Source organism: Physeter macrocephalus, chromosome 17 (assembly GCF_002837175.3).
Source record: "Physeter macrocephalus isolate SW-GA chromosome 17, ASM283717v5, whole genome shotgun sequence".
NCBI classification, from domain to species: domain Eukaryota; kingdom Metazoa; phylum Chordata; class Mammalia; order Artiodactyla; family Physeteridae; genus Physeter; species Physeter macrocephalus.
Window position 1 is genome coordinate 43,762,729 of NC_041230.1, and position 20,944 is coordinate 43,783,672.

At 43.2% G+C, this 20,944-nt stretch overlaps 1 protein-coding gene and 3 non-coding genes across 13 annotated transcripts in view; 2 read left to right on the forward strand and 2 right to left on the reverse strand.

Annotated features, from left to right (window-relative positions):
• Positions 1–1,189: 1,189 nt before the first annotated feature.
• Positions 1,190–20,944, reverse strand: part of WDR59 (WD repeat domain 59) — an 87,455-nt gene continuing 67,700 nt past the window's right edge. For all 10 annotated transcript variants that reach the window (XM_007102264.3, XM_028477670.2, XM_028477669.2 and 7 more), the window contains 8 exons: positions 20,573–20,706; positions 19,259–19,340; positions 15,968–16,080; positions 14,237–14,387; positions 14,070–14,142; positions 12,391–12,517; positions 12,089–12,231; positions 1,190–1,945 (listed from right to left, as the gene is read on the reverse strand). In XM_007102264.3, the coding sequence (XP_007102326.1) occupies positions 1,710–1,945; positions 12,089–12,231; positions 12,391–12,517; positions 14,070–14,142; positions 14,237–14,387; positions 15,968–16,080; positions 19,259–19,340; positions 20,573–20,706 (1,059 nt within the window). In that variant the 3' untranslated portion in view covers positions 1,190–1,709. The remainder of the gene's footprint in view (positions 1,946–12,088; positions 12,232–12,390; positions 12,518–14,069; positions 14,143–14,236; positions 14,388–15,967; positions 16,081–19,258; positions 19,341–20,572; positions 20,707–20,944) is intronic.
• TRNAQ-UUG (transfer RNA glutamine (anticodon UUG)) lies at positions 11,279–11,351 on the reverse strand. The gene has a single exon. It is a non-coding gene; the product is annotated as a tRNA-Gln (tRNA).
• Positions 16,770–16,842, forward strand: TRNAR-CCU (transfer RNA arginine (anticodon CCU)). The gene has a single exon. It is a non-coding gene; the product is annotated as a tRNA-Arg (tRNA).
• TRNAE-UUC (transfer RNA glutamic acid (anticodon UUC)) lies at positions 18,626–18,698 on the forward strand. Its single transcript has one exon. It is a non-coding gene; the product is annotated as a tRNA-Glu (tRNA).

Below are 20,944 nucleotides of genomic sequence, written 5' to 3' on the forward strand. Positions count from 1 at the left end.
GTTCGAGCCCTGGTCCGGGAAGATCCCACATGCTGCAGAGCAACTAATCCCGTGCACCACAACTACTGAGCCTGAGCTCTAGAGCCCGTGAACCACAACTACTGAGCCCACATGCCACAACTACTGAAGCCCGCACACCTAGAGCCTGTGCTCCACAAAAGAAGCCACTGCAATGAGAAGCCCACGCACCACAACGAAGAGTAGCCCCCGCTCGCCACAACTAGAGAAAGCCCTTGCGCAGCAACAAAGACCCAATGCAGCCAAAAAATAAATAAATGAATGAAAATTCAAAAACAAAACAAGACAAACAAACAAAAAAACCCACAGTGATGTACAACGCTTTCACATTTTGAGACATGGAGTTATATTTCTTAAGCTAATCAATTTGGAATTGTAAAAGTCTAAGAAATAAATATAGGGACTTCCCTGGTGGTCCAGTGGTAAAGAATCTGCCTTCTAATGCAGGGGATGCGGGTTCAATCCCTGGTCAGGGAGCTGAGATCCCACATGCTGCGGGGCAACTAAGCCTGCGCGCCACAACTACTGAGGCCGTACGCCTCAACTAGAGAGCCCACACGCCACAACTACAGAGCCCACATGCTCTGGAGCCCGCGCACCACAACTAGAGACAGAAAGCCTGCATGCTGCAACTAGAGAGAAGCACGCGCTGCAACAAAAGATCCCTTCGTGCTGCAACTAAGACCCGATGCAGCCAAAAAAAAAAAAATTAAAAATAAATAAATAAATATAAATTTCAGTAGCAATATTGAAAAGAAGATGTCTCCTGGCACATACAAAATGGGAAGCATTGAGAATCATTCTGGAGAACTGGTGGATGCAGATAAACATGGGTCAAAGCCTATGAAGGAGCCCAAGGGAAGAGTGAAGGCATTTATGGCAACCCAGCCAACCTACACAGTGGCAACGGGAGACTCTCACAGCAATGCTGCCATGTAATTTCATTTTCCTTTGTTAAAAGAAATGATTTAAAAAAACCTCTTGGGGTTGGGAAGAACCTTAAATGTCAAATTCTATTTTCTCCCGTTGGATGACAAAAGCAAATCAGCATTTCCTTTGAAAATATGAGCACTGAATTTGGTCCTATCCCAAAGAGTTAATTTCAGTTAGAAGTAGAATAAAAAAAGATTCACTAAAATATCGTTCAACTTCATCTCTTTGTTTTTTAAACGATTACTAGAATTTTATTAGCCGAGGGAGAATAGCTGGAAGAGAAATAACAAACAAAAAAATACATCTTAAGGATCCTTAAGTACATTACGTATTTATAATTTAAGTATATTTTAAAAGGCCACAGTCCATCAGTTCATAAATGCATCAACTTATGTCACAGGCCCATTTGTCCACTGTCCTTTGGCTCAGGAGACTGTCCTTTGCAACCAACCTTGATCTCTCTGATGGCATCAGAAAGGATGCCGTCATCTTAAAGGTAAACACGGCTCTGGAGGCAGGTGCTTTTCTCCAAGAAAACTTCCACCTGCCCGCGTTCTCCTCCACCAACATCCATGCCACCAACAGCCAACAAAAGAGAAGCAAAGGCTCATGAACAGCTGGCACCGTGTCAGTCTTTGAGGAGAACACACCCCTGTCTAGTTAGGGGTGGGTTCTGGAGCCTCTCTCCTGTCAGAGAGCTTGTCAACCGGCATTGACGGGTTCTCTGGGATTTCCCACAACTCCCACGGGCTGTCAGTTCAGAAAGTGCTTTCAAGCAAGCAGTGGCACCCACACCCGGTGGGACACACCTCCTGGGTCCGAAACCACTCCATCATGTGGCTGGTGTGTCCCCCATGCCCGCAGGTCAGGCAGAAGTTGGACGACCCTCGCACGGCCACGTGGCAGATGGCGCACTGGAACGTGAAGCCTTTGCAGATGGCGCACTGCGTGCCCCTGACCTCGCTCCGGCAGTGGCTGCAGTACACGCCGAACTCTGGAGAAGGGTGGAGATGGCCAAAAAAGAGACATGGTGAGTTCAGTTCTGCAAAGGGGAACCAGGCATTGTGAGTAAGAACAAGGTACTCATTTGGGGGATTCTGTAGGATCCTATTAGACCCCTGCTGTTCAATTTTCTTTTTTTTAATGGCAGAACCCCTTCTTCTACAACCTCACTAAGTCTTTTAAAGAGGAGCTGCTGTCGTCACCACAGCGGAAGGGTGCGGGCAGAGGGTGCAGCAGGCGCCTGGCTCCCCGAGGCCCTGGGTGGAAACCCCAGTGTCTGCAGCAGTCGAGCCTCCATCTCATTCCTCTTCCACCCCAACAGCTGCAGAGAAGGCAGTTAACAAACATTTGTCTGAAAGCACTGAAGGATCAGTCGACACTCAGGCAAGAGCTGATTTGTCTTACAATCTCTTCCCTACCTGCCTGCCAATGACCCAGCAGCCTAAGATGGACGGAGTCAGGCGACCACAGGGCTGCCCCAGCGCGGGGGAGAGCGGTTAGGACCGCCCTGCTCCACTGGTCCCCGCCTGCCCCGAAGTCCCTGTCCGCTTCAGCCACGGCCCTGGGGCCAGGCGGCCCATGTTAACCGCCCAGCTCCCTTCTTCACCCCCTGCTACCTGGAGATCCTTCCTCCTCCCAGACAGCCTTCCACTGCGCCGCATCAAGTGCAGACCTTCCCACGTGCTCTACAGGCTCTTTTGGGAACGGTCCCCTCACCACCTGGCCCTAACCAAACCCCGCTGCGTCTAGGCCTCCTCCGAAGGAAAGGCCAGCTCTGCCTTACATCCTAAGGATGGAGGGGTGGGAGGGGAGGGTGGCGCATGGCTGCCTCCAGACCGTACTCTCCTCTTGAGGCTACTGCCCCCTGGCTTCACCAGCCTTCCCCTTTTCCCTCTACTGCCATCTACCGACATTCTGGACACCACCCCCCAACATGCCCTGAAGACTTCTGCTCTTGGTTCTCAATCTTCCCTCCACCCCAATCCTTGGCATCTTCAAAATCCACGCCACTAACCCTCTGCACACGTGGCCTCCCAGGTCACCGTCCTCTCACCTCTAATCCACCACTGTCTTTCATTCTATCCAAAGTCCACTTGCACTTCCATGCGATCAGCCCCTCTCTGGCTGTAGTTTCCCCTCTGACCAGCCTGAATTACACGGTTCCACTTCATAGTCACTTTTTTGCAAATATCCTGAACTCCTTGGCCCCTCTCTCCCTCACGGTACCACCTGGCAAAACCTTCACCTGGATGAGCCCCATCCCTGGCCTCCTCCGCGTCAGCCCGGGAGCGTTCCCATGGGAAGGCGCACCGTCAGGATGCTCGTCTCACTGACCGCACCTCCAGGTAGACTCCTGGCTTGTGTGCAGTGGTCAGGCTCTTCCTCCCTGACTCCCAGGTGCCCACCTCACACCTCTGCCATGTTCTTAAACCCCTCCCACATGCCCCTCTCTCTCTCACCCGATGGCCTCTTCCCTCCCTTCCCTAAGAAAACAGAAGCCTTGCAATGGGGGACACTTGATCTCAACACCCCCAAATCGTCACATCTCCCTCTTCCTTCACCTCCTACTGTAGAGGAAGGGTCCTGGTTTCTTTCTTCTATCAAAGTCAGCTCCTCTGCTTCACCACAATAGGTAGTCATAAAAACGGACAAATAGAGACTCTAAATACATGGTAACTACGGAAAAAATTTTATGGTAGTTCCTAGTTAAGGTAAATCCTGAGATAAACTGGTTTGAAAATTTGGGTTAAAAATAGCTATGTCTTGGGACTTCCCTGGTGGCGCAGTGGTTAAGACTCCACCTGCCAATGCAGAGGTCACGGATTCGAGCCCTGGTCCGGGAAGATCCCACATGCCGTGGAGCAACTAAGCCAGTGCACCACAACTACTGAAGCCCGTGTGCTGCAACTACTGAGCCCACGTGCTGCAACTACCGAAGCCTGTGCACCTAGAGCCTGTGCTCTGCAACAAGAGAAGCCACCGCAATGAGAAGCCCGTGCACCACAATGAAGAGTAGCCACCGCTCGCTGCAACTAGAGAAAGCCTGCACACAGCAAGGAAGACCCAACACAGCCCCCCCGCCCCCCCAGAGAAAAGCTGTCTTCTTTCTCTAAGCATAACTTTAAAAAAAAAATTTTATTGGAGTATAGTTGATTTACAATGTTGTGTTAGTTTCAAGTGTACAGCAAAGTGATTCAGTTATACATATATATATTCATTCATTTTCAGATTCTTTTCTCATATAGGTTATCATAGAATATTGAGTAGAGTTCCCAATGCTATACAGTAGGTCCTTGTTGGTTATCTATCATATATAGTAATGTGTGTATGTTAATCCCAAGTTCCTGATTTATCCTTCCCCTGTCACGTTTCCCCTTTGGTAACCATAAGTTTGTTTTCAGTATCTGTAAGTCTGTTTCTGTTTTGTAAATAAGTTCATTTGTATCATTTTTAAAAAATTAGATTCCACATATGAGTGATATCATATGATATTTCTCTCTTTTTGGCTTACTTCACTTAGCATGATAATCTCTAGGTTCATCCATGATGCTGCAAATAGCATTATTTTGTTATTTTATGGCTGAATAATATTCCATTGTATATATGTATCACATCTTCTTTACCCATTCATCTGTCAGTGGACATTTAAGTTGCTTCCACGTCTTGGCTATTGTGAATAGTGCTGCTATGGACATAGAAGTGAATGTGTCTTTTCAAAGTATGGTTTTCTCTGGATATATGTCCAGGAGTGGGATTGCTGGATCATATAGTAATTCGATTTTTGGTTTGTTAAGGAACCTCTATAGTGGTTACACCAATTTACATTCCTACCAACAGTGTAGGAGGGTTCCCTTTTCTCCACACCCCCTCCAGCATTTATTGTTTGTAGACTTTTTGATGATGACCATTCTGATTGGTGTGAGGTGATACCTCATTGTAGTTTTAATTTGCATTTCTTTGATAATTAGTGATGTTGCGCACCTTTTCATGTGCTTTTTGGCCATCTGTATGTTTTCTTTGGAGAAATGTCTATTTAGGTCTTCTGCCCATTCTTTGATTGGGTTGTTTGGGGGTTTTTTTTGATACAGAGCTGCATAAGCTGTTTGCATATTTTGGACATTAATCCCTTATTGGTCGCTTCATTTGCAAACATCTTCTCCCATTCTGTGGGTTGTCTTTTTGTATTGTTTATGGTTTCCTTTGCTGTGCAGTAGCTTTTAAGTTTAATTAGGTCCCATTTATTTATTTTTGTTTTTATTTTTATTACTCTAGGAGACAGATCAAAAAAGATATTGCTGCGATTTATGTCAAAGAGTGCTCTGCCTATGTTTTCCTCTAAGAGTTTTATAGTGTCTGGCCTTACATTTAGGTCTTTTATCCATTTTGAGTTTATTTTTGAGTATGATGTTAGAGAGTGTTCTAATTTCATTCTTTTACATGTAGTTGTCCAGTTTTCCCAGCACCACTTATTGAAGAGCCTGTCTTTTCTCCATTGTATATTCTTGCCTCCTCTGTCATAGATTAATTGACCATAGGTGCATGGGTTTATTTCTGGGCTTTCTAACCTGTTCCATTGATCTATAGTTCTGTTTTTGCACCAGTACCACACTGTTTTGATTACTGTAGCTTTGTAGTACAGTCTGAAGTTAGAGAGCCTGATTCCTCCAGCTCCATTTTTCTTTCTCAGGATTGCTTTGGCTATGTGGGGTCTTTTGTGTTTCCATATAAATTAAAAAATTTTTTGTTCTAGTTCTGTAAAGCATAACTGTATATATTATGTAAGACTTTGCTTTGTGTTCTCATTAAAAACTGATTAGTTTATATTTCTTAAGTTTCCTTTACTGGTTTTATTGGTTTGAAAAGATTCAACATTTAAAATTATGAAAATGTAAAAACCATGTGTTCACGTAAACTGAATGATAATAACATGTCTTCTTAAAAGGGTTGTTCTTTGGCACTTGAGATAACTGTATATGTAAACTATTCTCCATTTCTATCTGGGTAAAATGATTAAAATGTCATCTTGCTGAAAAATTCAATACATCGTTAGTAATCATGTTTCTTTTTAGCGTGTCACTTAAACATAATTTCTAACATCCTTATTAACTTTAAGACCTTGAACTTATATTTCATTTAACTAATGAATAGTCTTTAGGGGTGTGGACAATTTCTAAATGGATTTAAATTCCCAAAGAGAAAAAATACAAAAACACTAAGTCACTGAGCAAAATCTTAATATTCTTTCTTGCCGCTCATTGTTGCACATAATGGCATGACCACTAGTTAACAGGTGGTAAGAGTATGTATCCACTTTGGGTGATGCTGGTAAACATGCTAACTTTTGCCACTTTAGGAGGTACAAAGCGACGTGGAATGTGTTCAGATCGCTTACAAATGTACAATCTCCCAAGACTGAACCAGGAAGAAAAAGAAAATATGAACAGACCAATTACCAGTAATGAAATTCAATCAGTAATTTTAAAACTCCCAGCAAACAAGAGTCCAGGACCAGAAGGCTTTACGGGTGAAATTCTACCAAACATTTAGAGAAGGGTTAACACCTATCCTTCTCAAACTATTCCAAAACATCACAGAGGAAGGAACACTCGTAATTTACAAGGTCAGCATCACCCTGATACCAGAACCAGATAAAGATACCACAAAAAAAAGAAAATTACAGGCCAATATCACTGATGAACACAGACGCAAAAATTCTCAACAAAATTTTAACAAACTGAATCCAACAATACATTAAAAGGATCATACACCTTGATCAAGTGGATTCATCCCACGGATGCAAGGATTTTTCAGCAAGTCAATCAGTGTGATACACCACATTAACAAATTGAAGAATAAAAACCATATGATCATCTCAATAGATGCAGAAAAAGCTTTTGACAAAATTAAACATCCATTTATGATAAAAAACTCTCCATAAAGTGGGCATAGAGGGAACATACCTCAACATAATAAAGGTCTTATATGACAAACCCACAGCTAACATCATACTCAACAGTGAAAAGCTGAAAGCATTTCCTCTACGATCAGGAACAAGACAAGGATGCCCACTTTCACCACTTTTATTCAACGTAATGCTGGAAGTCCTAGCCACAGCAAACAGACAAGAAAAATAAATAAGAGAAATCCAAATTGGAAAGGAAGAAGCAAAAATGTCACTGTTTGCAGATGACATGATACCATACACAGAAAATCCTAAAGACACCACCAGAAAACTACTAGAGCTCATCAACGAATTCAGTAAAGCTGCAGGATAGAAAATTAATATACAGAAATCTGTTGCATTTCTATACACTAACAATGAACTATCAGGGAGATAAATTAAGGAAACAATCCCATTTACCATCACATCAAAAAGAATAAAATACCTAGGAATAAACCTACCTAAGGAGTTTGTAGAAGACCTTTACTCGGACAACTATAAGACATTGATGAAAACCACAAAGCTGTCAAGTGTCTTTCACTGGAACACTGATAAACTTGGGGGATCTCAGGGAAGGAGGCACAGAATCATAGGTATAGGCTTGGCAGGTGAAACCTGGTAGAGGCGAAATGGATCATTCTTGGTTCCTAACAGACAAACTAATAAGGACAATAAAAATACTGCTGGTACATGGAACGATCAAATTATGATTCCCAAGGCTTTACGGAACCTCCAGGTGGAAGCTAACTCCAAAGGTTTAGTGTCATACAATTCTAGTTTGTTAATCACATAGAAGAGTTATGTGTGTTAATTAACACCACATTACACAAATGTAAGTAAAACCAGCCAAGTAAATAAAACATTAAATTAATAAACTGAAACAGAAAATTGCTGCATAAAATTCAGGTGGGCAGATAGGAACTGGGGGTGGGCTGCACCTTCTCTACCACCATTCTGACCTAGCGCCTCATACCTCAATAGAAAAAACAAAGACAAAAATCACCTTGCATATGGAGTTTTCTTTTCCTTTTTTTTTTTTTTTTTAAAGAATACTCTGTCTAGCATTATCCCCTCAAAATAAATGAAGCCTGGAGTCCTTTCTATAAATATCTAATCCCCTAAATGAAAACAACTTCATCCCGCAAATCTTGCTGCTGATACGGAGTGACCCTTGCAGATGTGATAAGTGTGAGAGGAAACTGTTGGTTTTCCACCAGGAGGAGACCAAATTGGCAACCTTGTCATATTCAATACCTGCTATTTCCTGTATTTGGGTAGTCTGACTCTTCCAAAGGAAAAACTTTAAGGATGAAATACTTAATGTTTTTGTCTGTGACTCTTCCACAATCCACGCTCCCCCCTTTCTGAAATTTTGTAGCATTGTTTGTAATGGTATTAGGACACACTATTCATTCTCCAACATCATTTAAGTCTTCATGAGCTTCTGTTTCATCTCTCTGATTGGATTATAGACTTCTTGAATGACCCCCTCCCCAAACCACACCTTTGTCCAGCCCACAGAACCCAGCACGACCTTTATAATAGGAGATGTCAATACGTCTAGCTGATTGCTGGATTGACACATCAGTTACATATCTCTATGATTCATCTATTTTCCTGGAAACTAATTATAAAAGACAAATTGCTCCAGGCCATCATGAATCTCTCCCTGATATACTTTCATGCATGTAGAGGCTCTGAAAAATATGTACCCACATAGCATTTTCTGACTGCATTTCTTTACGTACATGCACCAAGATAATCCATATTTGGGGCTTCCCTGGTGGCGCAGTGGTTAAGAATTTGCCTGCCAATGCAGGGGACATGGGTTTGAGCCCTGGCCCGGGAAGATCCCACATGCCATGGAGCAACTAAGCCCGTGCGCCACAACTACTGAACCTGCACTCTAGAGCCCGCGAGCCACAACTACTGAGCTCACGTGCCACAACTACTGAAGCCTGCGCGCCTAGAGCTCGTGCTCTGCAACAAGAGAAGACAACGACAATGAGAAGCCTGCGCACCGCAACGAAGAGTAGCCCCCACTCGCCAAAACTAGAGAAAGCCCGCGCACAGCAACGAAGACCCAACACAGCCAAAAATTTTAAAAAACAAATAAATTAATTTTAAAAAAGATAATCCATATTAAAATAATCCTTGTTATTCAATGTATGTATTAGTATGTATGTATTTATTTATTAGTTTGGTTTTTTTTTTTAATTGAAACTATAATCGCACAACTTAAAGGGTCAAATTATTCTATGCATCGTGTTATGAAAAGCAGCATTGCCTTCCACTCCCACACCCATCACCCTCTAGAGGAAATTCTTCACTATTTCTTCTGTTTCTACCTCCCTATCTCTACACAACATGTTCATAAAGCTATTTCTTAACTGTCGTATTTAAGCACTGTCTCTTGACCTTCCCCGGTGGAAGCGCTTTCATTCCCCAATCTCCCCAACCAGACTCAGGTACCATCTGTTCCTCATCTTCCCCATTTGGTTCTATTATCAGTTGGTTGGATCAGTACTGTTTTCACATTATTTCTCTAGGTAAATATTATTCAAGCCAAGCCACGTACAATGATGACTTCCTTCCTTTCTTGCACGTTTTGTTCCTCCTAGAGTTAGTCTTGTTTTTCCTGTTTGCTTAGTTACATACTTATTGATAATTCATCTCCAAACATCTGAATCTTCTGTAAATACATTGAATACTGAAATACACTATATATACTGAAGTACACAGATTTTTTTCTCTCCTTGGAGACAATGCTCTGAAGCTCCAACCTGGACTGGTCTGTCTTCAGGTCTGTCACATACATCTCCCTTCACCATCATCCCAACACCCTGGTTTCCTGGCTTGAATCTATTTCTCCTCCTTGGATAGGCTGAAGGCCTACTTTTACACTTGATGGATAACTTGGGTACAGAATTCTAGGTTAGAATTCTAAGAGATTCTAAGAGGATCATTTTCTTGAGAACAGGGAAGGTACTGCTACACTGTTGTCGTCTAGTTCCAGTATCTAGTTCACTGCTCCCGAGAAGTGTAATGCTATTCATATTCCTATCCTTTGTATGTGACCTGTTTTCTCTCTCTGGAAGCTTCTAGGATCTTCTCTATATCCCTGGGTCTTTCCTCATTCGTATGCTAGCTACGTGGCGGCCCCTTTATTGGGAAATGTGTCCACCTTCTTTGGAGAATGAACTTCCGTTTTCTGCTGGGGGAGAGGAAGGGTGATAACTGCTCTGCAAACTAGGAGTGGGGACCTGAGGACCCTAGAAAGGCCATGACACAATACTCCTGTTTTTGACCTCACCTTCATGCCACTTGCAGAGGTACAGGGTACCACTAATTCCTGAGCCACCTGGGGGTTCTGCCATGTGCATTGCTGTTTTTCTGCCTGCCAGTTCAGGGCTCAGCTTTCTCCCTGTGAGATCAGGTATCACTAACCTATCTGCCCCCCAGGTCCCAAATTTTACTGCCAACATTACTTCTCCTTGCATGGCTGTGTCTTTACAGAAAAGCTCTATGTAGACACTTTGGCAGGGTCTGGGGGAGAAAGGAAATCAGTGTGCGTTCAGTCCACTCTTATATCTCTGTCTTTCATGTCACTCTTTAGAAAACACCTCTTCTCTTAGCTTCTTTCATAGTACAGTCTTGCTTTTCCTCAAAACTCACTGGTATCTCATTCTAAGTCTCTGTTTCTGGGTCTTCCTCCAAGACTCAATCTCCAAGTACTGGTTTCTCTCAAGACCCAGAGGAAGCGGGCTCTCTTGTTTGCTTCTCCCATCCTCTTCCTCCCCACCCCCCAGCTCCCAGGTAAATGCACTCAACTCTCACAGCTTGAACACCACTGACATGGTGAAGATTCCCACATTCCTAGTTTTAGCCCTGAACTGTCCTTTAAGCTCCAGACTCATGTCCAACTGCCTGAATGATTTCTACAGTCTGAACCTCACCAACATTTCCAACTGTCCCAAACTGAGTTTTCAATTTTCTTCCAATCTTTTCTATCGTAGAATATGGCACCACCATCTACCCAGTTGCTTGAGCTGGAAACTTGGGAATCATCTAAGCTTTGCCTCTTCTCCTCAAGCCCATACCCAACCTGTTAGTAAGTCATATTGAGTCTACCTCTAAAATACATTTTTTCTCCACTCATCTCTCTCCACCTCCACTGATGTCACCCCGAGACTAGGCTGTCCATCTCTCTCTGACTACTCTAAGAGTCTTCAAATGGCCTTCCTACCTCTGCTTCTATCCTCCTCCAACCCTTTCTTCCTAAAACAGCCAAAGGGATCCTCTTACAATGGAAACCAGAGCACATCACTTACTTTTCTTTCTTTTTTTTTTTTTGGCCTCACTACGTGGCTTGCGGGATCTTAGTTCCCTGACCAGGGATCGAACCTGGGCCCATGGCAGTCAAAGCACAGAGTCCTAAGCACTGGACCACCAGGGAAGTCATACAACTTACCTATTAATGTCCTTTGAAGCTCACCATTGGACTTAGAATATAATCCAAATTCTTTACCATGACTCTCAAGTCTGACTATCCTACAGTCTAATTTTACAGCACTCTTCTCACTCATTATGTTCTAGCCACACTGGTCTTCCTGCACTTGTTTAGAACAACAAGTTATTTCCCCCATGGACCCGCTCCCTCGGCATGGGGTGCCCTTCGTGCTGCTCTCCCGCTGCATGCGTGGCTCCACCCCATCCTGCAAACCTCAGCTCCTCAGAGAGCCTTCCCGATACAGCTCGACACGTCTTCTAAGATTCTCCCCCGCTGCTTCCCTGCCCCAAAACCCCTTTTGTTTGCTCGTAAATACTGATCACAATTTGTAATTATATTTTTCTCTCCCACTGGTCTGTGAGTTCCACCACGGGAAGGAGTGAGGATGTTAGCACTGTGACTAAGAGGAATTTGATAAACATTAGTTGACTCACTGAATAAATATCCCTACTTCCAAATCAATATCTGAGGATTGTATAGAAAACTTCTTCCGTTACAATAAAAATGTAATCACCTCATGAAATGCCAGGGTTTTCAGAAGCTTGAAACAGACTCAAAATGCTTCAGAAATTTCTGCTTATAAATGAGAAACTGGGAACTTCCTTCCAAGTATTATGTTATGGGCACATTAAATTATAGGACTTTTCAGAGAGTGACGGGAACAGAAAGAAATTCTTATTCACCGATTCCTTTGTGAGGATCAGGAGGACAGGAAACAAACTTCAGCACTTCAGCTCGTTTCTCCCTCAGACCCCAGCGGTAGAGGATTTCTCCGTAGCATTTCTTAAAGTCATCAAATTGCTGGGTATTGGCGGGGTCCAGAAGCCTGGATCAAATTCAAAATTCCGGTCAGTTCCTTTAGGAGAAACAAGCTCAAGGCCAAACAGCACTTAATATAACAAATGACACATAATATGCTACGAGTCCTGATTTTGGAGAATCTAAGCGCCATGAAATTGCAGCTCCCACCTGAGAAGGTCATTACCTTTTATTTTTATCGTGCTGGTCACGCTCTCGCTCACGAGGATCACTGTAGGTCAGACTCCCAAATCGGATTTCTTCTGGTGAGGACTCTCCCCAGGGTGAAGATATGTGCTCTGTCTCTCTTCCCACTGAAAAAAATCAAGTGGGAAGAGAAGATGAAAATCAGAGAAGGCATGGGAAATACCTGAAAACTCTCATAATGCACGTGTCCAATTTACTCCCTGGAAGAAAGATAAGCTAAGCTGAAGATCCTGAGAAATGGAACTAAACAGAACACTTTCCTAGCCTTACCTTTTTGTCTAGGTATTTACTATTAAGGTAACTTGATAATTAAGTACACACATAGTGATTAAGCAAATTATGGTAGAGATGATGTAGACTATTAGGCAGGCATTACTTATAAAAACTCTTTAAATGACATGAGAAAATGCTCATGACAAAATAAAAAACGGAACACAAAAACCACAAATATAGAATGACCCCCCCCACACAAACACAAAGATTGGAAGAAAATGTTCTGGAATGTTAACAGATGTTATTTCTAGGTGGGGGAATCAATGATTACTATTTTCCCACTAATGCTTTTCGTTTTGTTTTTCTTCACTGGGCAAATAGTACTTTTGTAATCAACAAAACTAAGATCATTTTTAAAAAGAAATTTAAAAAATCCAGAAAACACAAATACACTTCCTCATTACATAGACCTTTACAGCCAGCTGGAACCAGGCTCAGCTTTATTTCTCTACCCTGAAGGAGGTACGTGGGGAGAGGGAGGTAACAGGAAGTGGCAGATGACCGGGAAAGGGGCTTGTGCAGGAGAAAGGATAAGGGTTAGCGTTTGGGGGTGGACACTGGGAAGTCCCACTGTCAGTTTCTTAAGGTTACAAGATGGAAAGCAACCCAGCAAGGCAGAGAGACCAGAAACCAGCCTGTTCAAACACGAAAAGCCCAGACTTTGCTGACTACAGTATCCCCATCATACTCAATTTAAAGGGCAATGGGGGGGTGGGCTTCCCTGGTGGTGCAGTGGTTAAGAATCTGCCTCCCAATGCAGGGGATACGGGTTCGAGTCCTGGTCTGGGAAGATCCCACATGCCGCGGAGCAACTAAGTCCGTGCGCCACAACTACTGAGCTGCGTGCCACAACTACTGAAGCCCGTGCACCTAGAGCCCATGCTCCACAACAAGAGAAGCCACCGCAATGAGAAGCCCGTGCACCGCAACAGAGTAGCTCCCGCTCGCTGCAACTAGAGAAAGCGTGCGTGCAGCAACGAAGACCCAACGCAGCCATAAATATATAAATTAATTAATTAATTAAAAAAAAAAAAAAGGGCAAAGAGGGGGAATTCCCTGGCGGTCCAGTGGTTAAGACTCCAAGCTTCCACTGCAGCGGGCCCAGGTTCGATCCCTGGTCGGGGAACTAAGATGAACTAAGATCCTGCAAGCTTCGCGGCGCACTGTGTGTGTGTGGGAGGGGGGGGCGGGGGGGGTAATGAGAAACAAGGGAAAATATGGAGAGTATTCATCAAGTAAAGATTACATATTAAATCACACACCACATTCAGAGTATAAAAACCCAGCGTGGAAACTAACACACCATTGTAAAGCAATTATACTCCAATAAAGATGTTTTAAAAAAAAAAACAACAAAAACCCAGCATAGGCTAAGGCCATACCAACCTATGTTCCAGCCACCAGTGTTGAATCCTGGGTCGGACATACTCGAGCAGGAACCGGAGGATGTAAAGCTGGGCTGCGGAGCAAACAGGAGCATCATGAGAGTGCCGTTCCCCGTGACGGCGACCTCTGGGAAAAGTCAAACTCACACCAGGAAACCCCCAACTTACGTATCGACTGTGGGACACCACAAGGTTAGATGAGCGGCTGGGAAAAGGCCCGAAGGGGTTTGGTATCCCCTGTGGCCGAGACTGGGCTTCAAACACACTGCAGAGCATAGCCAACGTCTGCACGTCTCGGAGCCGGCAGTAATGAGCCAGACTGGAGAGAAAGGGGACAGGAGAGGAGAAGTCATGAGAAGGGTAGGGGGAAGGATGACTGTCACGACAGCGGCCGGTTGTCGCCATCGGGGTAGGAAGGCAGAATTTTTTTTAAAATTTATATTATTGAAGTATAGTTGATTTACAGTGCTGTGTTAATTTCTACTGTACAGCCAAGTTCTTCAGTTATACACATATGTATATATATACATTCTTTTTCATACTCTTTTCCATTATCATTTATATAGAATGGATAAACCACAAGGTCCTACTGTACAGCACAGGGAACTATATCCTGTGATAAACCATAAAGGAAGGGAGGATTCTTGATTCTGCCTCAAAAGCCCCCATCAGGAACGAGGGCTTTCTGCAGATCCAGGGACATGATCGACTTTGAGTCTGGCTAAATTTGTTCTGGAATAACATGTATCTGAGTATTACACATGACCTAGATGAAACCAATCTGGAAGCTTGTAGCTGGCATCCAGGCCTGGGCTCAGACTGGAACGGAGCTTCTTCAAGAATTAAGGAGACTCAACTCACATCTGAGTGAGGCCATAGATGCTCTCTCGGCCTCCCCAACTCCAAGGAGGCATCACACTTCTTCCTGGGGGGTTTCTATGTCCTCCATTCATATGACCTAAGGCTACATGGAGGTGCTCAGAGAGCACGGTGCCCCCACAGTACGGGGAGCAGGTCACAGACTCGGGAGGCGGCACTATGAGTCTGAGCTATTAAGTAAGAACAACAGGGGATAGTTTTACCTTTTAGGTCCTCACATCCCCTTTGCTCCTTTCAGTACAACTGTGCTAGACAGAATGTGAGGTAGAGATCCCAGGGACTTGGCCTTGGTGATGGAATAATATTGATACCTTCCTACCAAGCAGTGTCTAACAGTTTTAAGGTGTTTTCACACTATCTCATGAGCCTCATACGAAGTGGGTAGAACAAGCAGCATGAGCAACCTGAAGCATGAGCACGTGTCCCAGGTCTGGCCTCAACAAGTAGGTAAAGCAAACCTCCACCTGAAGGAAGGAGAGCTTTTCCATCTCTCTGTCAGGACCTGGGCCTCCCCGTCTTGGAGCCTCAAGTGGTTTTTCCCGGTTGTGAATCATTTTGCACACTGTATTTCCAGTTTGCCATATTTCAGTGCAATAAATCAAACACAAACTCAAGGTTTTCATAAACGGTCTAACAGGGTGAATGCATCGTGGCCTTTGGAAAACACGAAGGCCAACGTGCAATTCTCTAACCTGCTGTCTCAGGGGCGAGATTCTATAGCACCCAAGAAACTTTCGACCTCAAGAACTCAAACTCCTGTGTTCAGACTGATGTACTTCTGGGCCAAAGCATAACTCTCTCAAGGACACATGAGTCCCAAATCCTTGTTATAAATGACAAATACTGTATAATTCCTCTGCTCTAAGAAGTGAGTTCTGCACAGAAATTATAGCAGCCCTAAAAGGAAAGGTCTCACTTCCTCTTCTCATGCCTCAGACCTTTGCACTTTTCTCTTAGACAGAAACACTGACCTAAAATTGACATCACTCATTTTCCTCACTTTTAGCTCTCAAAACCTACAGGGACTCCAGTAGCTGTCGCCCAAATGGATGTCGAGCCCAGGGTGTTTCCAAATCTGGGTCAGACTTCGGACCAAGGCAAAGATCCGTAGCTACTGTAGCCAGCGACCAAACCTGGACAGATCAAAGAGAAATACCCACACTCAGACTGGTGAGCACAGGACTGGGAACCATGAAAGAACCCCACCTCCTCCTCCTCCACACACAGCCTAAAGCCTTGCTACTCTGGGGGCGGCCAAAGCTGGGAGCTTACTGAAATGCAGAGTCTGACACCCCACTCCAGACCTACTGAAGCAGAATTTGCATTTTAGCAAGATTCTCGGGGGACTTTTATGCACATTTGAGAAACACTAGCCTTAAAAACTTTTATGAAGCAGACGACAGAGAAATGACACCATGCAACAACTTCCCTGGATGGTCTATTTAACCACTGACTCACGTGACTTTTTCTGCTGCTTCATTAGTGAACTGGCAGGGAGAGAAAAATGCATTCGGTATCACACTTAAGACTGTCCTTTGCCCAAATAATGAAAAACCTTCCATTCCAAAAGTTTCAGTATACTCTCTGAAGTTACAGAAAAATAGGCCAAGAAAAAATAGACTCGGCTTTCTTTCTGTTGACATCAAATCTGAGGAATATTCCCAAACTTGAAACCTCACGGGGCTTGGAGTCCTCAAGCAGGAACTAATGTCCATGAAGTGTCTATTAAATCCAAGATTTAGCACACGCTAAATATAAACACATCACACCATCAACAGAGTCCCCTCCCCTCTATACCTTTAAAAATGGAATACTGGGGACTTCCCTGGTGGTCCAGCGGTTAAGACTCTGCGTTCCTAATGCAGGGGGCCCAGGTTCGATCCCTGGTCAGGGAACTAGATCCCACATGCGTGCCACAACTAAGAGCCCACATGCTGCAACTAAGAAGCCCGCATGCTGCTACTAAAAGATCCCACACGCCGCAACTAAGACCCGGCGCAGTCAAATAAATAAATATATTTTTTTAATGGAATACTATTTTTGGAAAATCTTTCTTACTAGCAATACATCACTGTACGCCCACCAACTGGAAAACACTACTAGACTCTGAGAAAAACCCGAAAGGAAGAAGATACAGACTTTGAATCAAGGAGTTTAAAATAGAAGAAAAAAGAATAAGCAAATAAAAATACTGAAAAATAGGTATAGAAACACATCAGATATGTTAAAAAAAATCAATTAAATCGTGTGGCTCCAGTATACTTAAATAACCCCCACGAGTATTGGTTCAAAAGAAAAACATTCATTTCTGTGATCAGTGGACCACCTGGATGGTTGCTGGAAGAAGTTCATAGGTTTCTGGGATAGGAAAGGATGATTACTACCCTGGCTGACAACTTGGGCCCATTACTTCCTCACTTGTAATACACGTTTCCTAAGTGCCTTCAACAGAAATAGCTGACAGGTTTATTCCTGTAACTCTTTGCAAAACAGTAGACACATCGCCTTCAATATGTGCAAAAAGAACAACAACAAAAAATTCTCCAAGCATTTGCACTGATGTCATTTCCAGTCCGTTAAGGAAGACCACACCACAATGATGACTGCAATTGCAAGAAGAGCAGCAATAATTTGCCACATACTGGGTATTTACATCTACCAGATACAGGTATGGAAATTGTATGCATATTACCTTATTTAGTTCTCATTAGGACCTTAGAAGTATTGTTCCTATTTTATAGTTGAGGAAACTGAAGCTCAGAATGAGTAGGTAGCTGCCTAGGATCACACAACATGAAAGGGACAGAGCCCAGTTGTAAACCCAGGTATGTCTGAACCCCAGGGAAGGGTCGTTCCACTTTACTCAGACTAGCCTGAACTTCCAAATCAACCCTGCCATAAAAGTCCTAAAAACTTAAAAGAAAAAGAAAAAAAAAACACTTTAGGAAGTAATTTTTCCTCAGAGAATGTTTCTTCAGAACGTGAACCAATCTTCTCATCAACCTTATGCGGAAATTATTCTTGTGGGTCTCATTTGACAAATATACAGAGGCTGAGAGAGTCGGAAGTACTTGGCCTAGTGTTACACCACTAGGGAGCGGAGTCGGGCTGACGCCTTCTGTTAGAAATTCCCCACTATTTCCACTACTTTGTTTTGCCTTCTTAGTGTTTGCAGAATTTTAGGTGGCTGGGTCCTCAGAGAAACAGATTAAATCCATGACTCTAAGTTTTACTTAAAAGGGTTTTCAGCAGAGACTTGGAGACAAAAGGAAATCTTAGGGATTTTTCAATCAGATAAAAATCAAGGGGAGGCCTTAGCTCTGGGTCATTTGGAGAGTTACAAGGAGAAAACTGAGCAGGTAGGACAGCAGCTCATAGTTTCCATTGCTCAATCTAATCCTCACACTAAAGAATAAAAGATGCAATAGAGACAGAACATAGATTAGTGGTTGGCGAGGGCTGGATGGGGGAAGAGGGGCTTGAGCAGTGACAAGTAAGGGATGTGGGGTGCCTTTACAGGGTAAAGGAAATGTTCCAAAATTGCTTATGGGGATGATTGCAAAATGCTGTGAATATACTAAAAGCCACCGAATGGTACATCTTCAATGTGTAAATTGCATGGTCTATGGACTACAATCTCAATAAAACAGTTAAAAAAAAAACACACACACCAGGAATTCCCTGGTGGTCCAGTGGTTGGGACTCTGCACTTTCACTGCCGAGGGCCCAGGTTCGATCCCTGGTCAGGGAACTAAGATCCCGCAAGTCGCGTGGCACGGCCAAACAAAAATAAATAAATAAATAAAAACCAAAAAACCTCACCAATATAGGAGCAACTTGCTTAAGCACTGATGTGTTTCCGCAAAGATGAAGGAAATTTTAATTCTTGTAATATTACACCTTGTTTTAAAACTGAACATGTCTTTATCTTAAGAAATGCCTTGGTAAACCTTTTTATGAAATGAAGCATTTTTAAAAGTAAAAAACAAACAAAACAGAACTGAGGGTGTAAATGGCAAAGATAAAGACATCCAAATTTACGTATTAACAATCACCCTGCCCTAGAATAGAAAAGAGATGTTATAAAAACCCTTAGTAAATGCTTTAGGACCTCCTCAACTAAGCACTAATAAGAAAAACATCCAAGGGATTTAAAAAGCTGCTCTAGCCCTACAGTTTGGCAAAGAAAATGGGAAAGAAATTACAAAATAGGAGGTACACCTTGAAATGTCACTAAACCACAACCATAAAGTGAAAAGAACCTGCTCCAAGAGAAAAATCCAGATCTCCAACAAAAGGAATGGAAAATACCTGGACGAGATCCTTCCTTCCAACAAGCAAGGCAGAAGTGGCGTTCTTCTGACACGTTTCTTGAATATCATTCACATTCAATCTGAAATTTAAGAAGAATTAAAAAGTTTCTTTCCCGTTGACTTCTAAATCAATTACTCCTGGTTTAACAAATAAACTAAAAACTGCCTCTTTGGTTGTCACTCAAAATGTTTTATTCGTATTGGCCTTAAGCTCCCTTTCTACGTAACATGGAGAAAAAGCTTACCTACAGCTGATGTTACACCGTGAGTTCAGGCCTGGGGAAGGTGAAATTGCTTACCTCTTTGAAGTCAGGAAAGGAGGCCAGATTCAAAGAACAATTTGCCAGCTAGCTTTTCTGGGGAGTTCCCCAGGTTTAAGGGTTGAATAAAAATTGATTTAGATATGTATAATGCTGACTGTAGTTTCTAACAAGGAGTAATGTGCTGTACATAAACAACAAAATACATATTTTTTATTATGTGTTCAAGTTCAGGAAGAAGGGGAACCACAGGTCAGCAGCTTCTGTGTGCCTGTCACCCACCTCCCAGCTCCTTTCAACCAAAGTAGCTCTGTTTTTAAACTGTTTTACACATTAAGTACAGGAGGCAGAATTCTGAGACTGTGCCCAAGATTGCTAGCCCCTGCTGTACATGCCTTGTATAAACCCTCCCTTTAAACGGGGTCAAGACCAGTCAATATTGATGACATATCACTCCTGTAATTGTCAAAAGGGAGATTCTCCTGGGTGGGCCTGACCTAATCAGATGAGACCTTAGAAAGACAGTGAAGCATCAGTGAGACACTCCTGCTGGTCTTGGAGAAGATGAAATTCCCTGAGTTCTCCGGCTGCAAGGAACTGAATTCTGCTAACAACCTGAATGAGTTTGGAAGAGGACCCTGAGCATTGGTTAAGACCACCACCCGGCTGACTTCGTAATTTCAGCCTGGGGAGACCAGAGCAAGGACCCAGGTAAGCCATGCCCAGACTCCTGACCCAGAGAAACTTTGAGATAATAAATGTGTGTTGTTTAAATGCTAGGTCTGTGGTAATGTGCTATGCAGCAGAAGAAAGCTAATGCACTGGGCCTCTCCTAAAAAGGATTCCAGTATCTCAAAAAATAAAATAAACAGGGAGTTCCCCGGTGGCCTAGTGATTAGGATTCCAGGCTTTCAACTGCCTGGGTTCAATCCCTCGTCAGGGAACTGAGATCCTGCAAGGCACGGCCAAAAAAAATAAAATAAGATAAAATAAACAACTTTGATATTCATGTCCAAGTGGGAAGCACAGCATAGTTGAAATTCTGAACTTACATGTATAGTTCTCCCAACGATTTGTGAACAGGAAGAAGGCAGGCAATATCCTGAATGATCACTTTCCCAGCAGCCTTGATGGGTCGATTCCCAGAGTCCGATCCCTCACGCTTACTTTTCCATCTCCTCGATTTCTGGGGGAAATGACAAGATATAACTAATGGGGCCTTCGATGAATGGAAACCTACATTTGCAGAGCACACCACAGTTGGGTCATTGGTAATTTGCAGAGACCTTGCGTCACATCATGCCCACAATTATATGAATCAGCATCTGTAGAAAATAAAAGGATGACAAAGGGCATTGAGCTCATGGCCCAGAATCCTAAGAGGAAAATAGGCACCTACTGCAGTGCTATATACATTCTGCAGG